Consider the following 23,211-nt stretch of genomic DNA (forward strand, 5'->3'; position numbering starts at 1 on the left):
ATTTGAGAACTAAACTTTGATAAAAGAAAAGAAAAACTCCAGAAACCAGCCTTACACATCAATAATTCATGTTGGAATTTCTGATGATTTAGGACTTTAGGTCCTCTATCAAACAGGAGCTTCACAAAGAATGTCTGGAATTGATCATATAAAATTTTTAGTCTTTTCACAAAAAGAACCCCATACCCATGAGATTTGAAAGAATTATGGGGGGTAATGAAAGGCAAAGGCTATTAATGTGCTTTAAATATTTATTTTAAAATATTTACTTTAAAAATTCCGAACAAGAAATATTCTTAATAGCTACCATTGCTTAAGGAAAACCAAACATTTCTGCAATATGAGAAGAAATAAATTTTGCAAGTTGTTGGATGATATAGATCATTAGTTTTCCTATCAGCTTATTACCAAGTCTGTTTTCTAACAAAACAAAATTTAGTCGTAATTTTATTTAAAAACCTCTCTCACTCTGAATGTTTCTTCATTTGTAAAGTAACAAGATTAAAGAGATGATCTCAGAGGTTCCTTTTAACTCTAAAATGCTAGAATTTTAGTAAGTCCAAATTCAAAGAACTTCAGGAATAAGAGGATTTCAATCCTTTGTTTAATTTCCTTTAGTAATGAGATAAGAAAAGTCCTGAATCTATGGTCTAAGGCAAGACTAGGCTGTTTTTGTTTTGTTTTTCTGTAAAGGACCAAACACTAAATATTTCACGCTTTGCAGGCCATAGGATCTCTGCTGCAACTACCCAACTGTCACAGCAAAACAGCAGCCACAGACAACACATCAACAGATGAATGTGGCTGTATTACAATAAAACTTTATTTCTGGATACAGAAATTTGAATTTCATATAATCTTCACGTGCCACAAAACATTTTTCTTCTTTTTTTTTAACTTTTTAAAAGTCTAAAAACCATTCTTAGTTTACAGGCCACACGAAAACACGAAGACCATAGTTTGAGTTTGCTAACTCCTAGTTTAGAGCACGTTCATATCAGAAAGAAAATATATATATATAACTACTACTATGCAACACAGATAAAACTATTTAAAACAGCACTATGCTTATACAAATAAGCACTCTAAAATTATCTGCCTTTTCTCCTTTTCTTTTTGCAAAGATAAACTCCTGACCTCTGACTTCTACTTCCCTAAAGTAAGATACTAGAGAGGAGCGAGCCACTGCTCTCCCTTCAAAAACTTGACTAACGTAAGAAAGCTTTGGAAGCAATTTAATAGTAGATAAACTACAAATCCTGGGGTGGAAGAGCACTTCCAACGTGAGCCCAGACCATGGGCATTTTCCTCCACGGGGGCATCTGCAGAGTTCAGGTCAAGTGAAGACTGAGCTTGGCTTAAACAGAGGAACTCTACTAAAGGAAACCGGAAACCACTGATGCTTTTAGATGTCTGCAGGAGTTGGAATGAAAGACTGGAATCTAGAAACGCCCCAAATATGTGGCCAGTTTTCCCCATGGTGCATCTGTGTAGTGATAGGGCACTGAAGAAGGCTAGGGAGGCTAGGCCAACAGGTCAGGGTCGATTTCCCAGCCTCCCGGTATTGATTTAGAAGACAGAATTCCAGTAGAGGGAGAAGTCTACTTAATCCCTGATTGGACTGAAGTGGTCAACACCTCATCCTATTTGTCTAACACAACAAAGAGCAAAGCTCTCTGGAAGAAAGTAACATCATATGGAAAAAATGCTGTCCTTTTACACGCGATGTTAGGTACACAATAAACATATTAAGAGACAGCAACAAATTAAGGTGACACATAATCAAGAGAAAACCACACAATTAGGCAAACTCAAGATAACCCAGGTATTAAAGTGAGGAGGTAAGAACTTGAAGTAGATACAATGATGAAACAAAATAGATGAAATGACATAATTTTTCAATACAATCTATTAGGTTGGTGCAAAAGTAATTGCAGTTTAAAAGGTTAAAAATAACTGTAAAAACCGCAATTATGTTTGCACCAACCTAGTATTAAAAAAAAAAAAAAAAGCCAAGTGGATTTTCTGAAAAATAAATACCTGAAACTAAGAACTTGTCAGATGATTGTAAGAAGAGAATAGACCAGAGGAAAACAGAATCCGTGGTCTTGCTGACAGGCCAAGAGAAAATTCCTAAACTCCAAGCACAGAGAACAGAATGGGATGAACAAAACAGAGAATATGAGATGTGAGACACAGGTAAATGGTCTCATAATCATGTATCTGTAATCTAAGACAAAGAGAGAAAAAAAGAATGGAACAAAAGCAATATGTGAAGAGATAATTAATACAATTTTATAAAAGTGAGGAAAGACAGCTCTGAGAGTCAAGAAACTCAGGGAACTCTCAAGTAGTAAAATGCAAAGAAAACCATACCTAGACACACCAAAAGCTAGGTATGGTCAAACTGCTGAAACAAAGGATAAAGAGAAAATGTTAAAAGCAGCCAGAGCAAAAAGATACACTCAGAGGAACAACAATAAGATTGATCGCTTCCATTCTTTGAATTGAAAAGTGCTGAGGACGTAAAAAAAAAACAACACCTAGCAACCCAGAATTATACACCTATCAAAAATATCCTTTAAAAATGAAGACAAAAATAGAGATATTTTCACACCCACAAAAGCTGACATAATGCATTGTCAATATACCAATACTACAAGAAATACAAAAGGAAAGTCTTCCTTTAATAATTACTATGTCAAAATTTTAAATAAAAGGACACAGACTAAAATGTAAAAGGACTAGAGAAGCTGTATCTTGAAGATACTTACTGGCCTCCCCAAAAAAGCTGGTGTGGCTATAATGATACTTGATAAAGTAATTTTTAAGGCTAGAAGTATTATTAGAGACGAGTAAAGTATTTCATAATGCTAAAAGGGTCAACTCAAAAGAAAATATTACAGTCCTAAATTTGAACGCATCTATTACTAACATAGCTACAAAATATATGAAGCAAAATTGGGAGTATAAGAGAAAAGACACTCACAAAAAATCAAATTTTAGCATCTCTTCTAATTGATAGAATAAGGAGAGGACAAAATAGCATGGACATAGAAAAAATTTTAAAGTAATTAATCAACATGACCTAATTGGCATACATAGAAAAACACATCCAACAACTGCGGAATGCACATTCTTTTTTAATGCATACAGAATACTTACCAAAATAGACAATATGTTGGACCACAGACCGAGTCAACAAATTTCCAAGTACTGTGATTATAGAAAAATTAAACTAGAGATCAACACAAAGAAAACTAAAAAATTCCGAAATGTTGGGAAATCTAAAACAACAGATTTCTAAATAAATTATGGGTCAAAGAGCTATAGAAAGTTACAATGGAAATTAGAAAATATTTTCAATTAAATGAAAATGAAATATGACATATCAAAACTTGTGGAACGCATCCAAAGTAGTGATTTGGGGAAATATATAGGATTTTGCATATATATAAATGCATATAATGAAAAAAGGAAGTTTGAAAGTACATGATATAGGCTTACAACTTAAGAAAAAAATTGCAAATTAAATGTAAAGAATGTAAAAAGAGGAAAATACAAAATAAGAGCAGATATCAATGAAATAGAGAGCAGACATTCAACAGAGAAAATCAAGGAGCCAAAATTGGTTCTCTGAAAAGATTAATAAATGTAATAAACATCTAACAAGATTGGCCAAGAAAAAAACACTGTAAATTACCCATATGAGAAATAAGAAAGGAGATACCACTACAGATCTACCCATACATTTCCAACTTAAATAAGATAGACAAATTCCTTCAAAAATGTAATTTGCCAACACCTAACAAGGAAAAAAAATACAATACCTGAATAGACATATCTGTTAAAGAAACTGAATACTTTAATCAAAACCTTCCCACAAAGAAAACTCTAGACCTAGATGGCTTTGCCAGTGAATTCCTCCAAACATTTAAAAAATTTGTTAGTACATTCTTCCAAACAATACCAATCTTAGACTGACTCATCCGGAGGATATAAAAAGAAGAAACATTTCCCAAATCACTCTATGAGGTGAGCATAACTCTGATGTCAAAATCTGAAAAAGGTATTTCAAAGTAAGAAAATTTCAGGCCACTATCTCCCATGAATATAGAAGCAAAAATACTACGTAGCCAAAAAGTGGAAACCCAAATGTTCATCAGTCAATGAATGGGTAAATAAAATGTGATACATCCATATAATGAAATATTACGTACTCTGCCATAAAAAGAAATGAGGTAGACACATGCTACAATATGGATGAACCCTGAAAACATTATGTCAAAAAAAAGGCCACCAAAAGTCACAAACTGTATGATTCCTTTTATATGAAATGTTCAAATATTTTACGGTGGCCAAGACAAGGAAACAACCAGTGTCCTTCGATAGATGATTAGATAAAGAAGATGTGGTATATATGCACAATGGAATACTACTCTGCCGTAAGAAAAGATGAAATACTGCCATTTAAGACAACATGGATAGATCTTGAGACGAAATACCTCAGACAGAAAAAGTTGAGAACTACATGATTTCCTGATATGTGGAATATAAAACTGAAAGCAACAAAGAAACAAGACAAATAATGAAACAAAAACTCACAGACACAGACAATAATAGTTTAGTGGTTACCAGTCGGTAAGAGTCCAGGAAAAGGGGCTCTAGAAGAGGGTAAACGGGGTCAAATGATGGAAGGAGAACTGACTCTGTGTGGTGAACACACAATGTGAGATATAGATGATGTATTAAGAATTGTACACCTGAAATCTATGTAACTTTACTAACAATTGTCACCTCAATAAACTTTAGTTAAAAAAGAAAAAAGAGTAACAAAATAAGGGGGACTATGATCATTTCAACAGAAGCAGAAAAAGTATTTTATAAAACTCAGCATCTACTTGTGATGATATATCTCATTAAAGTAGGAAAAGTTACTTAATCTGATAAAGAATATCTATAATAAAACCTACAGCTAACATTATACTTAATTATACTTAAAATGTTAATGATGAAAAATTAAATACTTCCACAAGTATGGGATAAAAACATTAAGGACTTACACTATCACCACTTCTTTTTTACTGAATTAAGTCAAGTAAAAGAAATAAAAGTCAGAACGGTTGAAAAGAAAAAGTAAAGCTCTTTTATTTGTAGATAACATAACTATATTTATGGAAAATGCAAAACAACCCACAAATAAAAAATTAATAAGTGAATTATCAACTAAATACAACACCAATTTTTTAAAAATCAACTAATTTGTAAAATACCATATGTAAACTGAAGCTTTTCTATAGAAGCTAGACTGATTTCTCCTGTGTCATTAATGCAATGATACTCTTATCATTGTGTTCAAGCATCACTGAATAAATCAGGAGAAACAGTAGTCTGATTACCAGGTAGAAAACTTTTATTTACTTAACCTAGGCTGATAATTAGTAACAAGAAAAGAGATTTTTAACAGTTCAAGTTGATCTAAGGGAAAGATGCAAACTGATTCCCTATATAGTTTCAGTCTCTTGGTCTTATTTGGAAGTCTTCAAAAGGCGGTAGGGGGTAGAGGTAAGAACTATGAATAAAGCTACCTTTGGCAGTAGGCAGAGAAAAGGAAAAAGAGGTGGGGGGCGGTGCCAGAGGGGGGTGGAGTCGAGAGTGAGGGAAGAAATCGCTGCAGTTAGGACTTTAGACCATGCAGCTTTATACTCTAAGGTACACATGGCCTAAGTAGGGAAGGAAAATTCAAGCAATGAAACAACTGGAAAACTTTCTGATGACCATCTATCTCTTCATGCCAGGCTTCAGAGAGCCACCACGAGGTTAAGTAGAGTTCGTAGTAAAATAACCAGGTGCACAGATACAAGCAACACAAGGCACCACGGGTGAGAACTAGTAGAAACAGATACCCAGACTTCAGATGGAATTTTCAGACACAATTACCAAATTCAAAGAAATAAAAGACCAGCTTTGAAATATCTGCAGATTATTGAGAACACAGCACATGTAAAAAAAGAATCAAATCAAACTCCTACACGTAAAAAATATAATAACTGAAACTAAAGACTCAATAAGTAGGTTTACTATACATTAAACACAGGTGAACAGAGAATTGAAAATAGCTAGAATTCAGCACAGAAAGATAAAAACGTTGCAAGTATGTCCCTGAGACTTTTTCCCAATCTGAAACCTCTTCCTTTGATCTCCCCCCGCAATCCCAAAAGAGACAGCCCTTACCCTATCCAAGTATACCCTTCCGAATACACTGGACCCCATCGCATCCACCGTCCTTGGAATTTGGCTCAACCACTTAAACCCTCTCTTTGCTCACTCTTTAATCTCTCTTTTTTCTATGGCTTCTAACCTGAGAGGCCTACTGGCCTCCTCCAAATGAGAAAAAATAATAAAAAGTTAAGTGATTTCCCTATTCCTCTTCATAACTAAATTTCTTGATGAAAAACAGTGTAGAACTTTTTCAGGCCCTCACTATCAAACTCCTAGAAGTGTGTGAGACTTCTTAATACCACACATTTTTTGTTGGTTGTCTTGAATTTCCCATCTTGTAGAACAACCCCTATTTTCAGTGTTTCTTCTACTTTTGGTGATGATTCCTTTTCAGTCTTGCTAGCTCCTTTTACTTTCTTTTCTTGTCCCTTAAATCTTTAGTATATCTATATTACAACTCATGAGCGTTAGCTGTTCATATTTATTTCTATATTGGTAACTTACAAACCTCATTTTCAATAAGCTATAACAACCCTAAACAACAATAGCTACTGCGTTTCCCCAAAAATAAGACTTAGCCAGACCATCGGCTCTAATGCGTCTTTTTAGAGCAAAAATTAATATAAGACCCGGTCTTATGGTATATTGTTATATTATATAAGACTGGGTATTACATCATAATATATTATATTACATTACATTATATTATATTATACTGGGCATTATATTATATTATTAGATTACATAAGACCGGGTCTTACAGTAAAATAAGACAAGGTCTTACATTAATTTTTGCTCCAAAAGATGCACTACAGCTGACTGTCCGGCTAGGTCTCATTTTCGGGGAAACATGGTATTGAGAATTCATAAACGTCATCGGAATGCTTGTCTAGAGCCAGCTGTGTTCTCTGACAAGAAAGGTACATCCACCATGAAAACTGACAACCTCTCTTAGTCACTGCAATGCCCCCAACCACCCATTTAGCTCATGACAGATAATCTGACCCTCTACTTACATGCTAAAACGGAGACACTATCAGGAACATATTCCCTTTACTTTTCTTAACGAACTTTGATCTCTACAAGGCCTTACTCCATTAATTAACCCCATTCTCCCTTTTTTGTTCATCATTCCTCCCCTTTCCCTCAGTCTGCCAAGTTAAAGAGTACAGAATTTACAGGCAAACGGCCGAGGTTCAAATGCACGTTCTGTCCTTTATTAGCTCTGTAATCTTGGGAAAGTTACTTAACTTCTCTGTGCCTCAGTTGTTTCATCTGTAAAACAGGATGAAAGAGTACCTCTCCCATTGGATTACGAGGCGCTTAAAGTTATGCTAGGTATTTAGTAAGAGCTAAAGAAATTGTATTTGTTATTCTTAATGTGTTGAAGTAAAGTGTCTGCCTTGGTTTGGATTTCCCCAGAAGCAGACTTGATTCAAGTCCAAGAAGTTGTTTTGAGAGGCGATTCAGGAAAAACATGGGTGGGGGGAATCAGAAGTGAGCTAGGGAAGGGAAGGCAGGCAAGAAAGAGTGCATTATTAAGCTGGTTATCTTAAGATGGGCAGCTAGAGCTCGGCCCTACTGGAGAATTCAGGCAGATGGTGTAGAAGACGGCTCAGTCATCCCAACTGAAGGATGAGAAAAATGAGGCATTTATCGACCGTTTCCTCATCTATCACCAGTTGAAGGCCTTTCTGAAGACATTAGCTCTCTGGCTTTTCTGATTTGCCCTACACACAGTGTGTCTCTGCGGCCAGTAAGAAAGTTCCCCGGCAGAAAGCCATAGACATAAGCAGACAGTGGAGAGATGAATGCCCAAGGCATATGGGCAGAACACTAAGAACATCTACTACGGGGTCTCATCCAAAAGATGAAGTCATTCTTTGTTTCCTTCTTTCCCTCTTTTCCTTTAATCGCTAATTTCTAAATACTCCCTTCTCCATCTACCATCAATTCCCTTTCCTACTGATATGTGACTTCTCCTTGCCATCTGGCAAAAAGGTGGGAGCGAGTGGGTGTTAGGTCATTATGATCCTTTACTGCCAACTTCAAGTTGATGTCTCAGACTCCTGTTCAGCTGACCTACAGAAAAAGGGGCAGTTTGTAAGTGACAGTAGATTCATGAGGAGTCTGTGAACAGACTGAACATAATCTACTTGAGACAGGATTGAAACTCCCAACAGACTTTGCAAAATACATGTCTAGGGAAAGGTTTTACCTACAAATCACAGACCAGGAAGTCAAAAACATTTAGGTAACAATTAAATCACAAAACTGACTGAAAGAACGAAGAAAGAATATTTAGAGAAAAGGGTACCCAGAATGGACTCTTGAAAAACTAGTTCTTCCTCTCTTACTATCTAGAGTAGGGGTGTCCAAACTGCGGTCCGCGATCTACTTTTTATTGGCCCGCAGCAAAGTCCAAAAATATATTTAGTTTACTTCAATAAACCAGGTGAGGCAATACGTACTTCACCTCGAGTGAGTGGCCCAGCTGTTTGTGTATTTTATCGTATATGGCCCTTGGTGAAAAACGTTGAAAAAAGTTTGGACACCCCTGATCTAGAGGAAAGGCATTATTTCTATATGTGAAATCCAGTTAGCTGCTAGACCTAACATTCTTCCTTCACCCTTCTAACACCAAATGTCTCTCAACTCCATTCTATTCCATCTGTTCCTACTGCCTTTTCTCGGGTTGCATTATCATATGTCAAAACTACTGCAATTGCTTCTTTAATGGCAGTCCTGCTTTTTATCCTCTACAATGATACTAGAGATACACTACTATTCAAATAAAGCAAAAGCTAAAACAGAATAATAACCTGGTCCTAACATAGCTTTCTAGTGTTTTCTCTCATACTCTTAGGTTTATTTCCCCAGCCCCCACACTTTAGTTATTGCCAATACTTGTGTTTTGCACTTCCTTTGATTTTACCCCAGAATTCACAATGTATTATAGCTCCAGCAACTACCACTGCCCACCTCAGGAGTCAGCAAACTACATCTTGTAGTCCAAATCTAGCCTGCCACCTATTTCTTTTTTTTAAATTTTATTTTATTGGGGAATATTGGGGAACAGTGTGTTTCTCCAGGACCCACCAGCTCTAAGTCTGTCCTTCAATATACTTGTGGAGGACGCAGCTTGGCTCCAAGTTTAGTCACCGTTTTTTCAATCTTAGTTGCAGGGGGTGCAGCCCACCATCCCATGCGGGAATTGAACCGGCAACCTTGTTATTGAGAGCTTGCGCTCTAACCAACTGAGTCATCCAGCCACCCCTCTGGAAGCTCAGCGGCAGCTCAGTGGCAGGTCGTTGCCTTCAATGTGGAGGGCGCAGCTCACTGGCCCATGTGGGAATGAAGCCAGCATCCCTGTTGTTCAGAGCTCACACTCTAACCAACTGAGCCATCCGGCCACCCCTAGCCTGCCACCTATTTTTGTAAATACATTATACTGGAACATAGCCATGCTCATCTGTTTACATATTGTCTATGGCTGCTTTTAAGCTGCAACAACAGAGTTTAACAGTTGCAACAGAGACCATACTGCCTGCAAAGCCTAAAGTATTTACTATCTGGCCCTTCACAAAGTAAGTTTGCTGACGCCTCACCCACATCAAGCAGTCTCATATGTGTATAACTGGATTCCCAGAAGGAAATAAGAGACTGGGTTTGAGATAATATTAGTGGAAATAAAAGCCAAAATGTGCAAATTAAATAAAAATCACATAGATCTAAGAAGTTCAATGAACACCAAGCATGGGATACACACACACACACACACACACACACACACACACACACACAACATATTTAGGCACAGTATAATCAAATTACCAAAAATCAAAGAGAAAGAGAAAAATCTTAAAAGCAGCCAGAAAAAAAATGTGGTTATCGTATGATGGCATCAACCCAAGTATAGCCTATGTTTCCCACTGTTTACAATTTAAAAATGTAGACAAAATACAAAAGGAAAGAAAGAGGGGGGCTGAGGGGAGGATGGGTTGGGGGGAGGGAGGAGGAGAGAAAGGGGAGAGGGGAGGGAGGAAAGAAGGCAGAGCGGGAGGAAGAAAGGGAGGGAGGGAAGGAGGAAGGGAGGAAACGACTTGAGGACTCTGGGAAACAAACAGAAGCAGATTGCAGGGGAGAGTTAAACTTAGAAAAGTGAGCTTCCCAGCGCTTTTTCCCTCCCTTTCCCTAACAGCTTTGTCCCAAGGCCAGGAGGCCATCACTTCATACAGAGCAATAACCCAGAAATTAAAACTCCAAGAGAAACCCTATTTTCTGGCCACAGGAATTGGGAAAAGGAGCTCCTGCCTGCTAGAGAATGTGGAAGAAATCCTGGAATAGAGAAAGGGATTCTCTAATTGTCTATAAACCGACACAAGTTTTGGACTACTTTGGGGCTGTGCAGGTATGGGACAGACCTGTACCAACATAGCAAAGGCTCTGAGAACTGAACTGAAATTTGAACCACCACTCACGGAAGGCAAGAGTAAATTTGCCATCTGAACTTAAATGGGTTGATAGTCTGCTAAAGAAACAATAAAAATTCACATTCTCCAGAGAATTATAAGCCACAGAGTTTACAAAACATAACATTCACAATGTCCAAAATAAAGTTCAAAATTCTCACAATGCAAAAAGCAAGAAAAATGTGATCAATTTCAAGGAAAGAAACAATTCACAGGTGCCAACCCTGAGATGATCCAGAGATAACTATTCAACAACACTTTTAAAGCAACTACTACAAATATCTATCAAGAAAAGGCAAACACACTTGAACTGAACGGAAAAAAGTTCTCAGAAGACAAATTATTTAAAAAACGAACTAAATGTAAATTTTGACACTGAACAATACAATATGTGAAATTAAAAAATTCACTGGATGACAAAGAATACAGAATATCAAAATTTGTGGGATGCAACTAAAGCAATGCTTAGATAAAAATTCATAGCTTTAAATACTTATGTTAGAAGACAAGAAAAATCGACAACCAATGATCTAAGATTCTACTTTAACAAACTAGGGAAAATAGCACAGCTAACTCAAAGCAAGCAGAATTAAATTATAATGAGACAAAGTTAATGAAATAGAAAACAGATCAATAGAGAAAGTTAACAAAGCCAAAAGTTGGTTTTTTGAACTTAAAAATAAAACTGACAAACTTCTAGCCAGGCTGATCAAGCACAAAAGAGAAAACACCATCACGAGGAATGGAAAAGAAATGATCATCACAGATCCCACACACATTTCAAAGAATAAGAGAAAAATGTTATAAACAACATTATGCCAAAAATTTCAACAATTTAGACAAAATGATGAAATGGGCAAACCTCTCAAAAAAAAAAAAAAAACAAGTTGCCAAAACTGGCATGAGAAGTAACAAAAAAATCTGACTATCCTTATATCTATTAAAGAAACTGAATTTGCCAAAAGCTTCCCTAAAAGGAAATTCCAGGACCAGATGGTATCCCTGGTGAATTCTATTAAATATTCAAGAAAAAATAGTTAAGACCAATCTCATGCAAACCTTTTAAAAATACAGGAGAAGGAATTATGTCCAACTTGTCACGTAAGACAAGGATAAGTGTCATACCCAAATCTGACAAAGACATTAACAGCAACAACAGAAGGTTACAGACCAGTATCTTTCATGAATATACACCCCAAAATTCTTAACAAAATATTAGCAAATCAAATTTAACAATATACCACACACGAGATTTTATCCCAGGAATGCAAGGTTGACTTAACATTCAAAAGCTAATTAATTTTTTTCTTTTATTCTCTTAATATATGATCATTTCAATAAATGCAGAAAAATCATTTGACAAAAGTCAAAACACACTTGGGATTTTAAAAAAAAAGTGTCAGCAAAGTAGGAATAGTAAATAACTTCCTCAAACTGGCAAAGGCCATCAAAATACCTACGGCTACTATCATACTTAATACTGAAAGACTGAAAGAATAATTTGTAATTGTTTCCCCCTCAGATTAGGAACAAGGAAGAATGCAACTTTTACTCCTTCTATTCAGTATTATTATGGAAGTTCTTGTTATTAAAATAAATGTGGGGGGAGAGTGGGGGTATCTGGACATCAGAAAGAATGATAGTATGATTATATAGAACATCCCAGAGAATCTACAAAACAACTATTATAATTAATCCACAGCACCTATTACAGTCTACCTATTACACTAGGAAGATCCACTTGCTTCTAATAAAGCTCCTCCACAATTCTGGTTAGTCTCATTTCCTAGAGAAACTTTCCATAGGAAGTAAAGCAGGACAAACCACAGCCCTCCCCACCCTGACCCAGGCCCCACCAGTTTCAGATAATCTCAAGGCCAAAATTATAGTTACAACCTCTTTTCTGTTAGCCATCCTAGATTCCCTTCATCTTTGCTAGCCTTTTTGCTGGTCCAGGTGACTGATCTTGTGAGGTGGTCATCAGGCCTTTCTCATGTCCATGTACCATCAAAACTGGACAAGGAAGTACAAAGAGACACCTAGCAGCTTATCTGTGTGCCAAACTCCCAAGCTCCACTGGAGAGCAGCAGCCCTGCCTCCTCCAGATATTTAGGTCCATGAGCCCTGTCAAAATGGCGACTCCTTTCCTTGGAAAAGGAGCGCCAAGCCCCAGCAGTAGCTGTGCCTTAACGTGTAACAGGACTCTCACAGTGTCTTCTGTTGGAATGATTCCCTTCTAAGAACCAGGACGTTTTACTCCCTGGTGCGCAGAGCCACCGGGACGGGAAGCATAAGTTCCCTGGTGGATCACCGACAGTGATGCGTAGTGGAGCCACTACCATTTGCATGTGTTCTTCCCACTGGGAACACGGACCCCCTGCAAGGACATCCTGGAGGATGGCACCTTGTCCTTGCAGGGTATCCTGTCCAAACTCCAGGTTTTCATCATCAGTTGTGCCATCAAAGACTGTTTTACTGCTCTATCAGGTCAAAAGCTTCTGGGTGGGATGGTACATGATGGGAAACATGGATCCCATACGTCCTCCTTTGCTATAAAATGGGTCTCTTACTTTGAAAAGATGTTATGTGGGGCCTTGTGCTGGGGGATCAAACACTCTGTAAGCCTTCAAGAATCGTGTGTGTGCGTGCGCACACACACATGCACAAGTACATACATGAAGTCCCTTTCCTCCTTTAGCAGGCCCAGCACCTCCCAAAAGGTTTTAACAACTTAACTCTAATTATTGGTTTGGTGATAGCCAGTAGGGTAGAGGAGAATAGACAGGGGGTAGTAGGAACAGCACACTCTTCAAGCAACTACCCTCTAGCAAGAAGAGGGCCATTTCTGCAAGCCCACATGGCTCAAGGGAATTTGGGCTTTCAAGGTTTTTAAATGCATCAACTCAGACGTTCCGTCCTAAGAATCAGTGCCCCATTCATTTCTAACCAGAGCACTGACACTGGCAGAGCAGAGCTGCTGAGAACTCAACCCACCCAGCAGCTCTGCTACAGACTTCTTACCATTACCTGCACAAAAACTGTGCTTTCTCCTGTCTCATCTCTTGCTCTTGCTTTTGCACCAGCTCAGAATACCATCCCTTTGTCATAATAGACTATGCTTTCTTAGTGATTTCATTCAACACTTTTATCAGTGCCTGCCTTTGTACCTTTCATCTCCCCCAACCGGACAATACACTGAAGTGTACAAACTTTGTCTTATACATCTTTACTGGGCCAATGGTTATGCCAAGGAGCAATCCCTGAGCTTCTGTTGGACTGACTGACTACTTAACCTCTCATAACCAAAATCCCACGCATCTGAACGATGTGCTCAAATACCATTTCTAATAACAAAGAGATAAAGAAGCTGAAGGAACTTAGTGGGTTTAGCTTAGAGAAGAAAAGCAATTCCCCCCTTTCACCACAATCTCCTCTATTGTTTCTACGAGCACTGATCTTCCACCACTTCAACCCAGACACCCTGACCCTCATTATCTCCCAATCTCTCAGTTCCCTTCCGGCATCACTTTCCTTTTTACCATATGGTCCATCGTGTCACCAAAAACCTTCACTTTCTTTTTTCCTTTGACCTTCAATCACACTTCAACTTTGAGTCAACTCAACTAGCAGTTTTTTCCATTTCTCTTTGGAGTGGAAAAACATACAATATCATGCTGATTGGAATTCTAAATTTGCAGCTTTAATAATAAATGATAGCAACAGCAGCAGCTAACTTTAACAAGCACTTACCATGTATAGGCACAATGTCCTTTCAATAACCCGATAAGGTTCTAAGCACAGAAAGAGACAAAGGACTACTGATCAGCTTGCCCAACTTAAGACAGAAAAAGGTAGAACTGGGATTTGAACTAAGGCACTCATGCTGCCTCCAGAGCAGATTTAGCCACTGGGCTCCAGTTCTTTCCAAGTGCAATGTTATACTGCCATGCACACACAGAACTGATCAAATATTGCTTTATTCATTTCCTATCAATCCCTTTCCCCAAGTGAATGTTCCAATTGTGATTGGTTCATTCATACAAAAATGTATTTATTCAATCACTGACTAAATGAAATAGTTATCTCCACAGTTAACGATCACTGAGACCAAAAATAAGAGCAAGACATGATCCTTGCCTTCTCTTTAAGTCCCCAAACTCCATCGCCTACTCACTCTCAGCAGAAATCAATAACTAATATTTAGTAGCACTTAAATGTGCCAAGCACATTACATATATGGATTCATCTTCCATTCTACATATAAGAAAACTGAGGTATAAACAAAAGCAAAATAAATAAGTGGGACGACAACAAACTAAAAAGCTTCTGCACAGCAAGGAAAACCATCAACAAAATGCAAAGGCAACCTACAGAATGGGAGAGAATATTTGCAAGTATATCTGATAAGGAGTTAATATCTGAAATATTATATACATAATATTACGCACACACAACACACACATACATACACACACTCATTCAACTCAATAACAAAAAAACAAACAATCCAATTAAAAAATTCCAAAGAAGATATACAAATGGCCAACAGGTACATGAAAAGGTGCTCAACATCATTAATCACCAGGGAAATGAAAATGAAAACCACACAGTGAGATATCACTTCATACCTATTAGAATGGCTATTATCAAAAAACATAAGCGATAACAAGCGTTAGTGCGGATGTGGAGAAAAGGGAACCCTTGTGCACTGTTGGTGGGAATGTAAATTGGTGCAGCCACTATGAAAAAGAGTATGGAGGATCCCCAAAAAACTGGAATAACACATGATCCAGCAATTCTACTTCTGGGTATTTATCCAAATACCCAAATGAAAACACAACATCTGCCATGCCCCCTACCCCATGTTCTCTGCAGCATTATTTACAAAAGCCAAGACATGGAAGCAACCTAAGTGCCAATCGATGGATGAATGGATAAAGAAAATGTGGTGTACATATGTACAATGGAATATTATTCAGCCATAAGAAGAAGGAAATCTTACCATTGGCAACACCATTGATAGACCTTGAGGGCATGAAATAAGTCAGACAGAGACAAAATTCCCTATGACCTCACTTAAATGTGAAATCTAAAAAACAAACTCATAGATACAGAGAACAGATTAGCAGAAGGGGAGGTTGGGCAAAATGGATGAAGATGGTCAAAAGGTACAAACCTCCACTTATAAAATAAGGAAGTCACAGGGATGCGATGTACAGCATGGTGATTACAGTTAATAATGCAGTATTGTATGTCTGAAAGTGCTGAGAGTAAATCTTTAAAGTTTTCATCACAAGAAAAAAAATTGCAATTATTTGTGCTGATGGATGTTAACTAGACTCACTATAGTGACCATTTCACAACATACACAAAAACAAAATGACCATGTTGTACACCTGAAACTAATGTTATATGCCATTATATCTCAATTTAAGAAAATGAGGCACAGAACTTATGTAACATACCCAATGTCACACAGCTAAAAAGTAGCAGAGCCTAGATTTAAACCAGTGGAACTTCAGCGTCTAAGCTCTTAACCAATTCACTAGAATGCCATCAAAGTCATGAACTCCGTTAGACTTGAACCCCTCAACTTCTCTACTGTACACCTAAAACACAACCCACGCTAATTAATTCATTCAACACTGACTGATAACTAACTCGCCTTTTGTTCCTTGAACAAGAGTGTTCCCACCCCCGAGCCTTTACAATCCCTAAGCGACTCTTCCTCTAGACCTGCCTTGCCATCATTCTGATTCAACTGAAATGTCAATTCCCAAAGAGACCTGTCCTGCCCACCCTACCTAAAATAGCCCCCCCACTACAAATCGTCTATCACATGATATTGGTTTTATTTTCTTCATAGCTACTTATCATTACCTGATATTATCAGTGTTTATTTCTCCCAACGAGTGTAAGTTCCAAGAGAGCAGAGACCTTGTCTATTGTGTTCTGCACTTAAAACAGTGCGTAGCTTACAGTGGGCACCTGATATTTACCGAATGGATGCCAAATATTGTGCTGGATATTTCAATTACCAAAATAAATAGGACATGATTCTTATCCTCAATAAATTCCTAGTCTTATGTTTATTTATAAATACTGACCTCCTCCCCTTCCATGTTAAAAGAAGACTAGTTCCTAATTTTTCTCAATGGCTAATCTGTACACCTGTCACCTTGAACCTGTCCCTGAAATCTCCCTTTGTCTTCTCCCCATCAATTATCCCCCTCTCACTTCTTTAATTTCTCCTTCTCCACTTACTGAATGTTTCCTACCCACCTCTCTATACTTGAATATCCTTCCCTCAGCCCTGCCTAACATCTCCCACTGAGTCCTCACCACATCTCGCTATCGTGACCACTTCCTCAAAAGTCATCAGTGACCTGGAAAGTGTTCTCACTTTCTTCAGCATTTAAAAATGCTGAGGACTTTCAATTCACTTTCTTAGAACCAGAGGTGCTACTATCCATCCCATGGTTCTCTTCTTAATATTTTTATCTTTTTTTCAGCTTCCTTCACTGTTTCCTTTTTCTCATACTTTTAAACTTGATGCTCGCTAAAGCTTCATCTTCTATTCTTGCTCCATTATCTGTCTTTGAAAGATCACATCTGTTCCCCTAACTCAGCTAGTGCCCCTGTACAACTAATAATCTTCATTCAGAACCTAAACTCTAGCTCCACTGTCCCATCACATTTAATAAGAAATATGATTGAATTATTAAGCAAATTTTCAACAAAGAATAGTTGCAGGCTAAGACTTAGAAAAAATAATGTGAATGAGAATAAAAAATCATGTTCTGAAGAAACAGTAGACAGCAATATTATACAAGTTAAGGATGGTTTCCATAAGTACCTCTTCAAATACTTGAACTAATTCATTAATTTTAATTGGCAGCTTGTAAAAATGGGCCAAAAACTAAAAATCAGCCCCAACTTTTATATACGTGGTTAATCTATATTAATTTTGCCTAAAACTATTAATATAATTCTAGATACACAGAAATAGTATTACTACACTAGTAGTAAAAAGTTAACATGGAAATATACCAGTCACAAATACTGCGTAACTCTGGAAACAACATACAAAGTATTAATAAATTCAAATTCTTTGTAAAGATGTACCTACAGTACCATGATTTAGAGACTCACAGCTCATAATTATAGCTAATTATCAGAACAAACTGTCTAATGAGGTTTTGTGCCATTTTTTAAAACATGAGGAAGAAACAGACTTGTGTCATTGTGGCCTTCAGCTTAGATAGCAAAAGGCATCCATATGATTAAACTACTACTCATGTGCCCAATCCTGAATTACAGACATGAGGAGACTGGTTTACTCAGAAAAACTGTGAAAAAAGCTCCACATTTACAACTCTCTCTGAGAGATAAGAGCCACAATACATACTGGTAAAATACCAAATACCTGACTTACAGCCTACCCTCTTTCACTAATAGAAGAAAACGACAGCTGGTTATTACCTAACAAACTGCATTCAGTAAATACAGTAAACACTGTAACATTTAACAAAATCCTACTATGCTTTCCCCATTTCCCCAGGTATTTTAAGAAGCTGTGAGAAAAAAGATGACGCCAATTCCCAATTACCACTGTCAAAGCCAAGCTGGTGAAACAAGTCAGTCACCATCCTTCGGGGTGTGTGGCATGTAAGGGCATGGACACACACACACACACACACACAAAAGAAAAGCACTTAGCAAAAAGACACCCATATATTAAGAAAAAGAAAATGAAAGTGATTTATCATCTCCTACATCAAAGAAGCTGACAGTGTAGTGAGCCTAGGAAGAGATCCAGGAGCTACTCAAATGTTCTAGTTGGTGGCAGTTGAACACTATACAGCTGTCATATTTTGAAGTTCTTCAGTGTTCCCCTTTTCCCCACAAAACCCCCTCTCCTCTAGAACCTATAAGTGACAGAGGAAATAGAACACAAGATGAAGGGAAATGGCTGATGGAACTTCAGAACACAAGAGCAATTGCAATGGCATTTCTAGAAGATTAAAGGTCCAGTTATCAAAGTACAACTCTAAAAATACGTATCAGACACCTTTCACATCCACATAAATTTCCATCTGCATCCCTTTTTTCTCTTAAATTGAAACCCCATGCCTTATCGGACAGCCTGATGGAAAAAATATATATATGTATATGTATATGTATATGAATGACACTATCTTTAACCTACACCATTGCTCCCTCAAGTGAAAGGCAGATTTTTTTAAGGGCGGTGGATGGGGGACGATGGAATGTCATGGGGGTTGGGGGGGGTGTGAGAAATACGTGCAAATACGATTGCGGCAGAGACTGGAAACGCCACTTCCCTGACCACTCTTGCAAATTCTCTTCTCGTATTACCCTCTCTAACCCACTATCCATTCCTCCTCCTTCCTCAACAATACACACACGTGTCATGACGACCCGAACCATCACCTTTTCTAACATCACACGCTACCCTCCCACCCTCACTAACCGGCCCCCCATCACACACACACACACACACACACACACACACACACACACACAAAGCCAGGCACACACATTTTGAGCAGAAACTGCAGCCACCGCACCCTCCTATCTCAGTTAAGTGCTTCTATCATCCAGCATCAAGCGCTTGCTGGAAGACAGCTCAGTAAATAAGTACGTAGACACAGACACACACAGACACACACACACACACACACACACACACACACACACACGCAGACGCGCACGGGCGCACGCACATGCCCCATGTGGCGCAAGGACGAGCACCCGGAGACGCACCTGGAGGCCGAGTGTCCAGCGCTGCCGCCCCCCTGGTCCCTGTCACTGAGCGCAGCGGTGTAAATCCTCCGGTAGCGGTCGGCCAGGGCCCGGCCTGACAGCAGCAGCTGGTAGTGACCCCGAGAGTCCGCGGTCGGCAGCCCCAGCCCCAGCCCCGCGGCAGCCACGGAGCCCTCGGGAACCGGCATGAACAGCGCCCCCGGCGCCGGGGAGGAAGAGATGGTGGCGGCTGGGAAGAATCCGTCCCCGCCGGGCCCCGAGGAGGCGGCGGCGGGGGAGGCAGTCGCTGCGCACATCATCATCCTCGCCGCCGCCACGACTGCCTCGTCCCCACGGGCCGGGCAGGCAGACACGCGCGCGCACACACAGCCCTTTTCCAACGACGACGGCTCCGGCGGTGGCCTCTCGCTCCCGCAGCAGGGAGACTACAAAGACAGCGATCTCCTCCTCCTTCTCTTCCTCCTCCCCCCCGCACCGCCCTCGCCGCTACTGGGGCCGCTCATCTAACCCCGCCACCTCCGGAGTGTGAGGAGGAGGCGGTGCCGCCGCTGCCGCCGCCGCCACCACCGCTGCCACCGCCGGAGCTGCCCGCAATGGGAAGCTACGGGCCGCACTGGGCATGCGCCACTCCTCGCACATGCTCAGTCACTCCAGCCCTTTTCCCTCCCACCCCCTCTCCTCCACCACTCCCTCAGCCTCCGGGTTGAGCCTTACAGAATCTGAAAGAAATCCACTTCTCCGGATTTTACTAGCAGCTTGAGAAAGAGTAAGGAAAGTGGCAGGCAGGCTGTCAACTACAGGCATTCGGCTTCAGGTAACGGGTTCCCTTCAGGTGGGAGAACTGGGACCTAAAAGAAAAAAGAGGGAATGTGCCCACCGACTGAGAATGAGTGTTACATACTCCTGTTCCCCTTCCCCAAAAGCGTGTGCTGCCAACAGGAAGATTTACCGTGAATAGTGCTAGTTAATTCCGAATTCAAGGCAGAGAAAGCCAACTGAGATAGAAGTCCCTTAGGTGCTATTATTTTGCAATTTTTGTCAGTAGGATTTAAGTCTGTGTAAAATAGCTTTTAATTACAAAAGACAGGTATAATATAGTGCATTCTTTTTTTTCTGTGAAAGTCGAATTCACAGATATGAGAGTATCCACAAGCCAGAGTCATTCCTAAGTTCTTGTTCTCAACATTTACATCAGAGCCAAAATCTGAACACAATAATACTTTTCTTAAGTATTATTTTGTTAACTCCATACTCACCATAAAAGTGCAATCTTATCTCTTGACAGTGGTCACTTAATGGTTTATCTTTTTCTTCCCAGATTTAAATTACTAAAGATAATTCTATATTATGACCTGAAATTATGATTGTGACAATGTATAACATCTGGAAATGCCATATGTACCAAAGATTTTATTGTTATCTATAAAAATGTAACATTTGCTGAGTCCCCTTTTCCAACCTATTTTACTGACCACTACTAAGTAAATGCTCTAGAAATACATGTGCCAGTGAACCCCGATTCCTGTTAATTTTATCCTTTTGACTCTCAATTGGAAGAGTATAAATTTGTCCTCCTGACAAAAATGATTAAGTCCTATCATCCCATTACCATATTCTTTATCTATTTACTAACTCTTCTTATGTCTGTACCTCTTCTTTGAACATCCTTCTCTTAAAAAAAAGCAGCCCTATTTAGTATTTTGAGAAGTAGGGAAGTAAATTGATTCTAGTTATCTAGAGGGGAGGCAATGCTGAAGGAGTCCATTTCATCTGAGGCTTTAAATGGTTGATGGATGTCACTTTGATTACAAAATAAAAAGAGCAAAAGAGAAAATGAAAACATAGGGATAAAGGACAGCCATGGGGAATCATAGTATTTTAGTACAGTGAGTAACTCCGTTCAACAATTTTTGTCCTTGTCTTGTTTCTTCAACTATTTTATAAGCTCCCTCAGAGCTTCTCATTTATCTTTGTGTCTTCCTCAGCCCCTAGTTTAGAACCTTGCACAAAATAAGTATCCAACAAGTATGTTAGGCTAAATTCCTGTCCTGATATTTCAGCACAGTTACAAGCTCGCTGTTGAACAGGAAGCCCCCTGCCCAACCCTCATTTCCTAAGGGTCAGAGGCAAGACACAGGCCTAGAGGCAGCTAAAGGCTGGTGGAGTTAATAGTCTGGACATGTAGAAGCTGCTGCAAGGGTTCATTCTCCTTGTAAGAGTCTCGGAGGTAGCCCAAGGCTCTGACAGGCTAGAATTTGGATCCTGACCCTGCTACTTGTATACCTTTGGGCAAGTTTTGTCCTCTGAATAATGGTCAAAATAATACGAGATTATGGAAAGACTTCAAGTATCTAGGATGTCCTCCTTGGCACACGGCTTTTCTCAAATGGTAACACACAAAACAAAACATTCTAGACTTTTTCATAAGGACAGGTATGGTGTCTGGGTCTCTTTCCCCATTACATCCCCAGCTCCTAGAACAGACTCTAGCTCTAAGCAGGAGGGAAATATATATTCGTTGAATGAATGAATGATGGCTGCACAGGCAAACATTTCCAGTTTCGGCTTAAGAGGTGGCACGAGCAGTCATTGCCCATTTACAGTTTCTAGTGGGGACAGACCAGAGCGGCTGCACTGGTCTCCAGTTCTTCCCACCTCTTCCTCGATTTCACTCCGGTCTGTACCCTACCTTTCAGTCCCAGACAGGCCCCTTCCTGGGCCTTCTGGGTACACACAAAACCCGGTAACAGGATCATTTCCTTAAGGAATCCGTTGTCATGAGCGGCGCAACTAGGCGTGCGCAGAGCCGCACACATGCTCACTTAGGTATCCGAGGGTGGCGTTTGTTGCGGTTGGCAGCGTTTCCTTCCACGGCAGCGGCAGCGGCCGCTCTACTCTAAATTGATAGCCAGTGCAGCGTTTTCTGTCCCTCCTCCTCCTCTTCCTGCCTCTGCAATGGGCACTCCCCGTCACTGCAGCTGCTACTGCTATTGCCCTGGCAGCTGGGGACCTTGGAAGGTTCCCCTGGGGTGGCGGGATACGGGGTGCATCCCAGGAAGGGAAGGTCGTTTGGAGTCGCCTTTAATTCCACTGTCAAGGGGACACGAAGGGGAGGGTGGTCCCCAAAGCAAGAAGCGAGGGTCACCTGAACCGTCACTGCTGACGGGAGATGTGGGTTTCTCCGAATGTGCAAAGCAAGCGTCCCCTCCCGCCAGTCTTGAGCGCACAACTACTGAATGTCTTATGCTGCCCTTGTGTGTGTGTTTGTGTGTGTGTGTGGCCGGGGGGGGGGGGGAATTTAGAGGGAGGGACTCTTGTTATTCAAGGAAATATGGAGAATGAAAACATATAGAGGGCTTCGCTTTTGTTTTTCCAGCCCCACTGAGTGCGGCTCCTGTACTTTCCTCGCTGCCATCTTAGCTTTATCTTCTGGCCAGGCTGGGCGTGTGTGTACATTTGTATGAGGAGGGAGTGTTAGAGGCGTGCGGGAGAGGAAGGACCACTGCGCAGGTTGGGTGTCAGAACTGGCTAGACAGGAGTTCAGGACACAGTCGCCCTCAATAACGAACTAAGGCAAATCGTGATATTAACAGCTTTATTAGTGAAACACATGAGGTATTTTGTAATCTTTGTGGTTGGTAACATTCATTTCTCAAAAGCATCTCTCTTGTCTATGATCATAAAAGACTATGGCTTCGTCTTTCGATGGATGGTCACCGATTGTGTCACT

At 39.7% G+C, this 23,211-nt stretch overlaps 1 protein-coding gene and 1 long non-coding RNA gene across 16 annotated transcripts in view; one reads left to right on the forward strand and one right to left on the reverse strand.

Moving 5' to 3' along the window:
• MYCBP2 (MYC binding protein 2) overlaps positions 1–20,091 on the reverse strand; it is a 240,014-nt gene extending 219,923 nt beyond the window's left edge. For all 14 annotated transcript variants that reach the window (XM_074329406.1, XM_074329401.1, XM_074329409.1 and 11 more), the window contains exon 1: positions 19,482–20,091. In XM_074329406.1, coding sequence (XP_074185507.1) covers positions 19,482–19,783 — 302 coding nt within the window. In that variant the 5' untranslated portion in view covers positions 19,784–20,091. The remainder of the gene's footprint in view (positions 1–19,481) is intronic.
• A 47-nt stretch (positions 20,092–20,138) lies between these two features.
• The window catches only part of LOC141571007 (uncharacterized), a 152,829-nt gene continuing 149,756 nt past the window's right edge, over positions 20,139–23,211 (forward strand). The window contains exon 1 of one of the 2 annotated variants that reach the window (XR_012495456.1): positions 20,139–20,295. This is a non-coding gene — a long non-coding RNA (uncharacterized LOC141571007). The remainder of the gene's footprint in view (positions 20,296–23,211) is intronic. The other variant, XR_012495457.1, reaches the window with a different exon arrangement.

The sequence above is a fragment of the Rhinolophus sinicus genome, linkage group LG04, assembly GCF_036562045.2.
Source record: "Rhinolophus sinicus isolate RSC01 linkage group LG04, ASM3656204v1, whole genome shotgun sequence".
NCBI classification, from domain to species: Eukaryota; Metazoa; Chordata; class Mammalia; order Chiroptera; family Rhinolophidae; genus Rhinolophus; species Rhinolophus sinicus.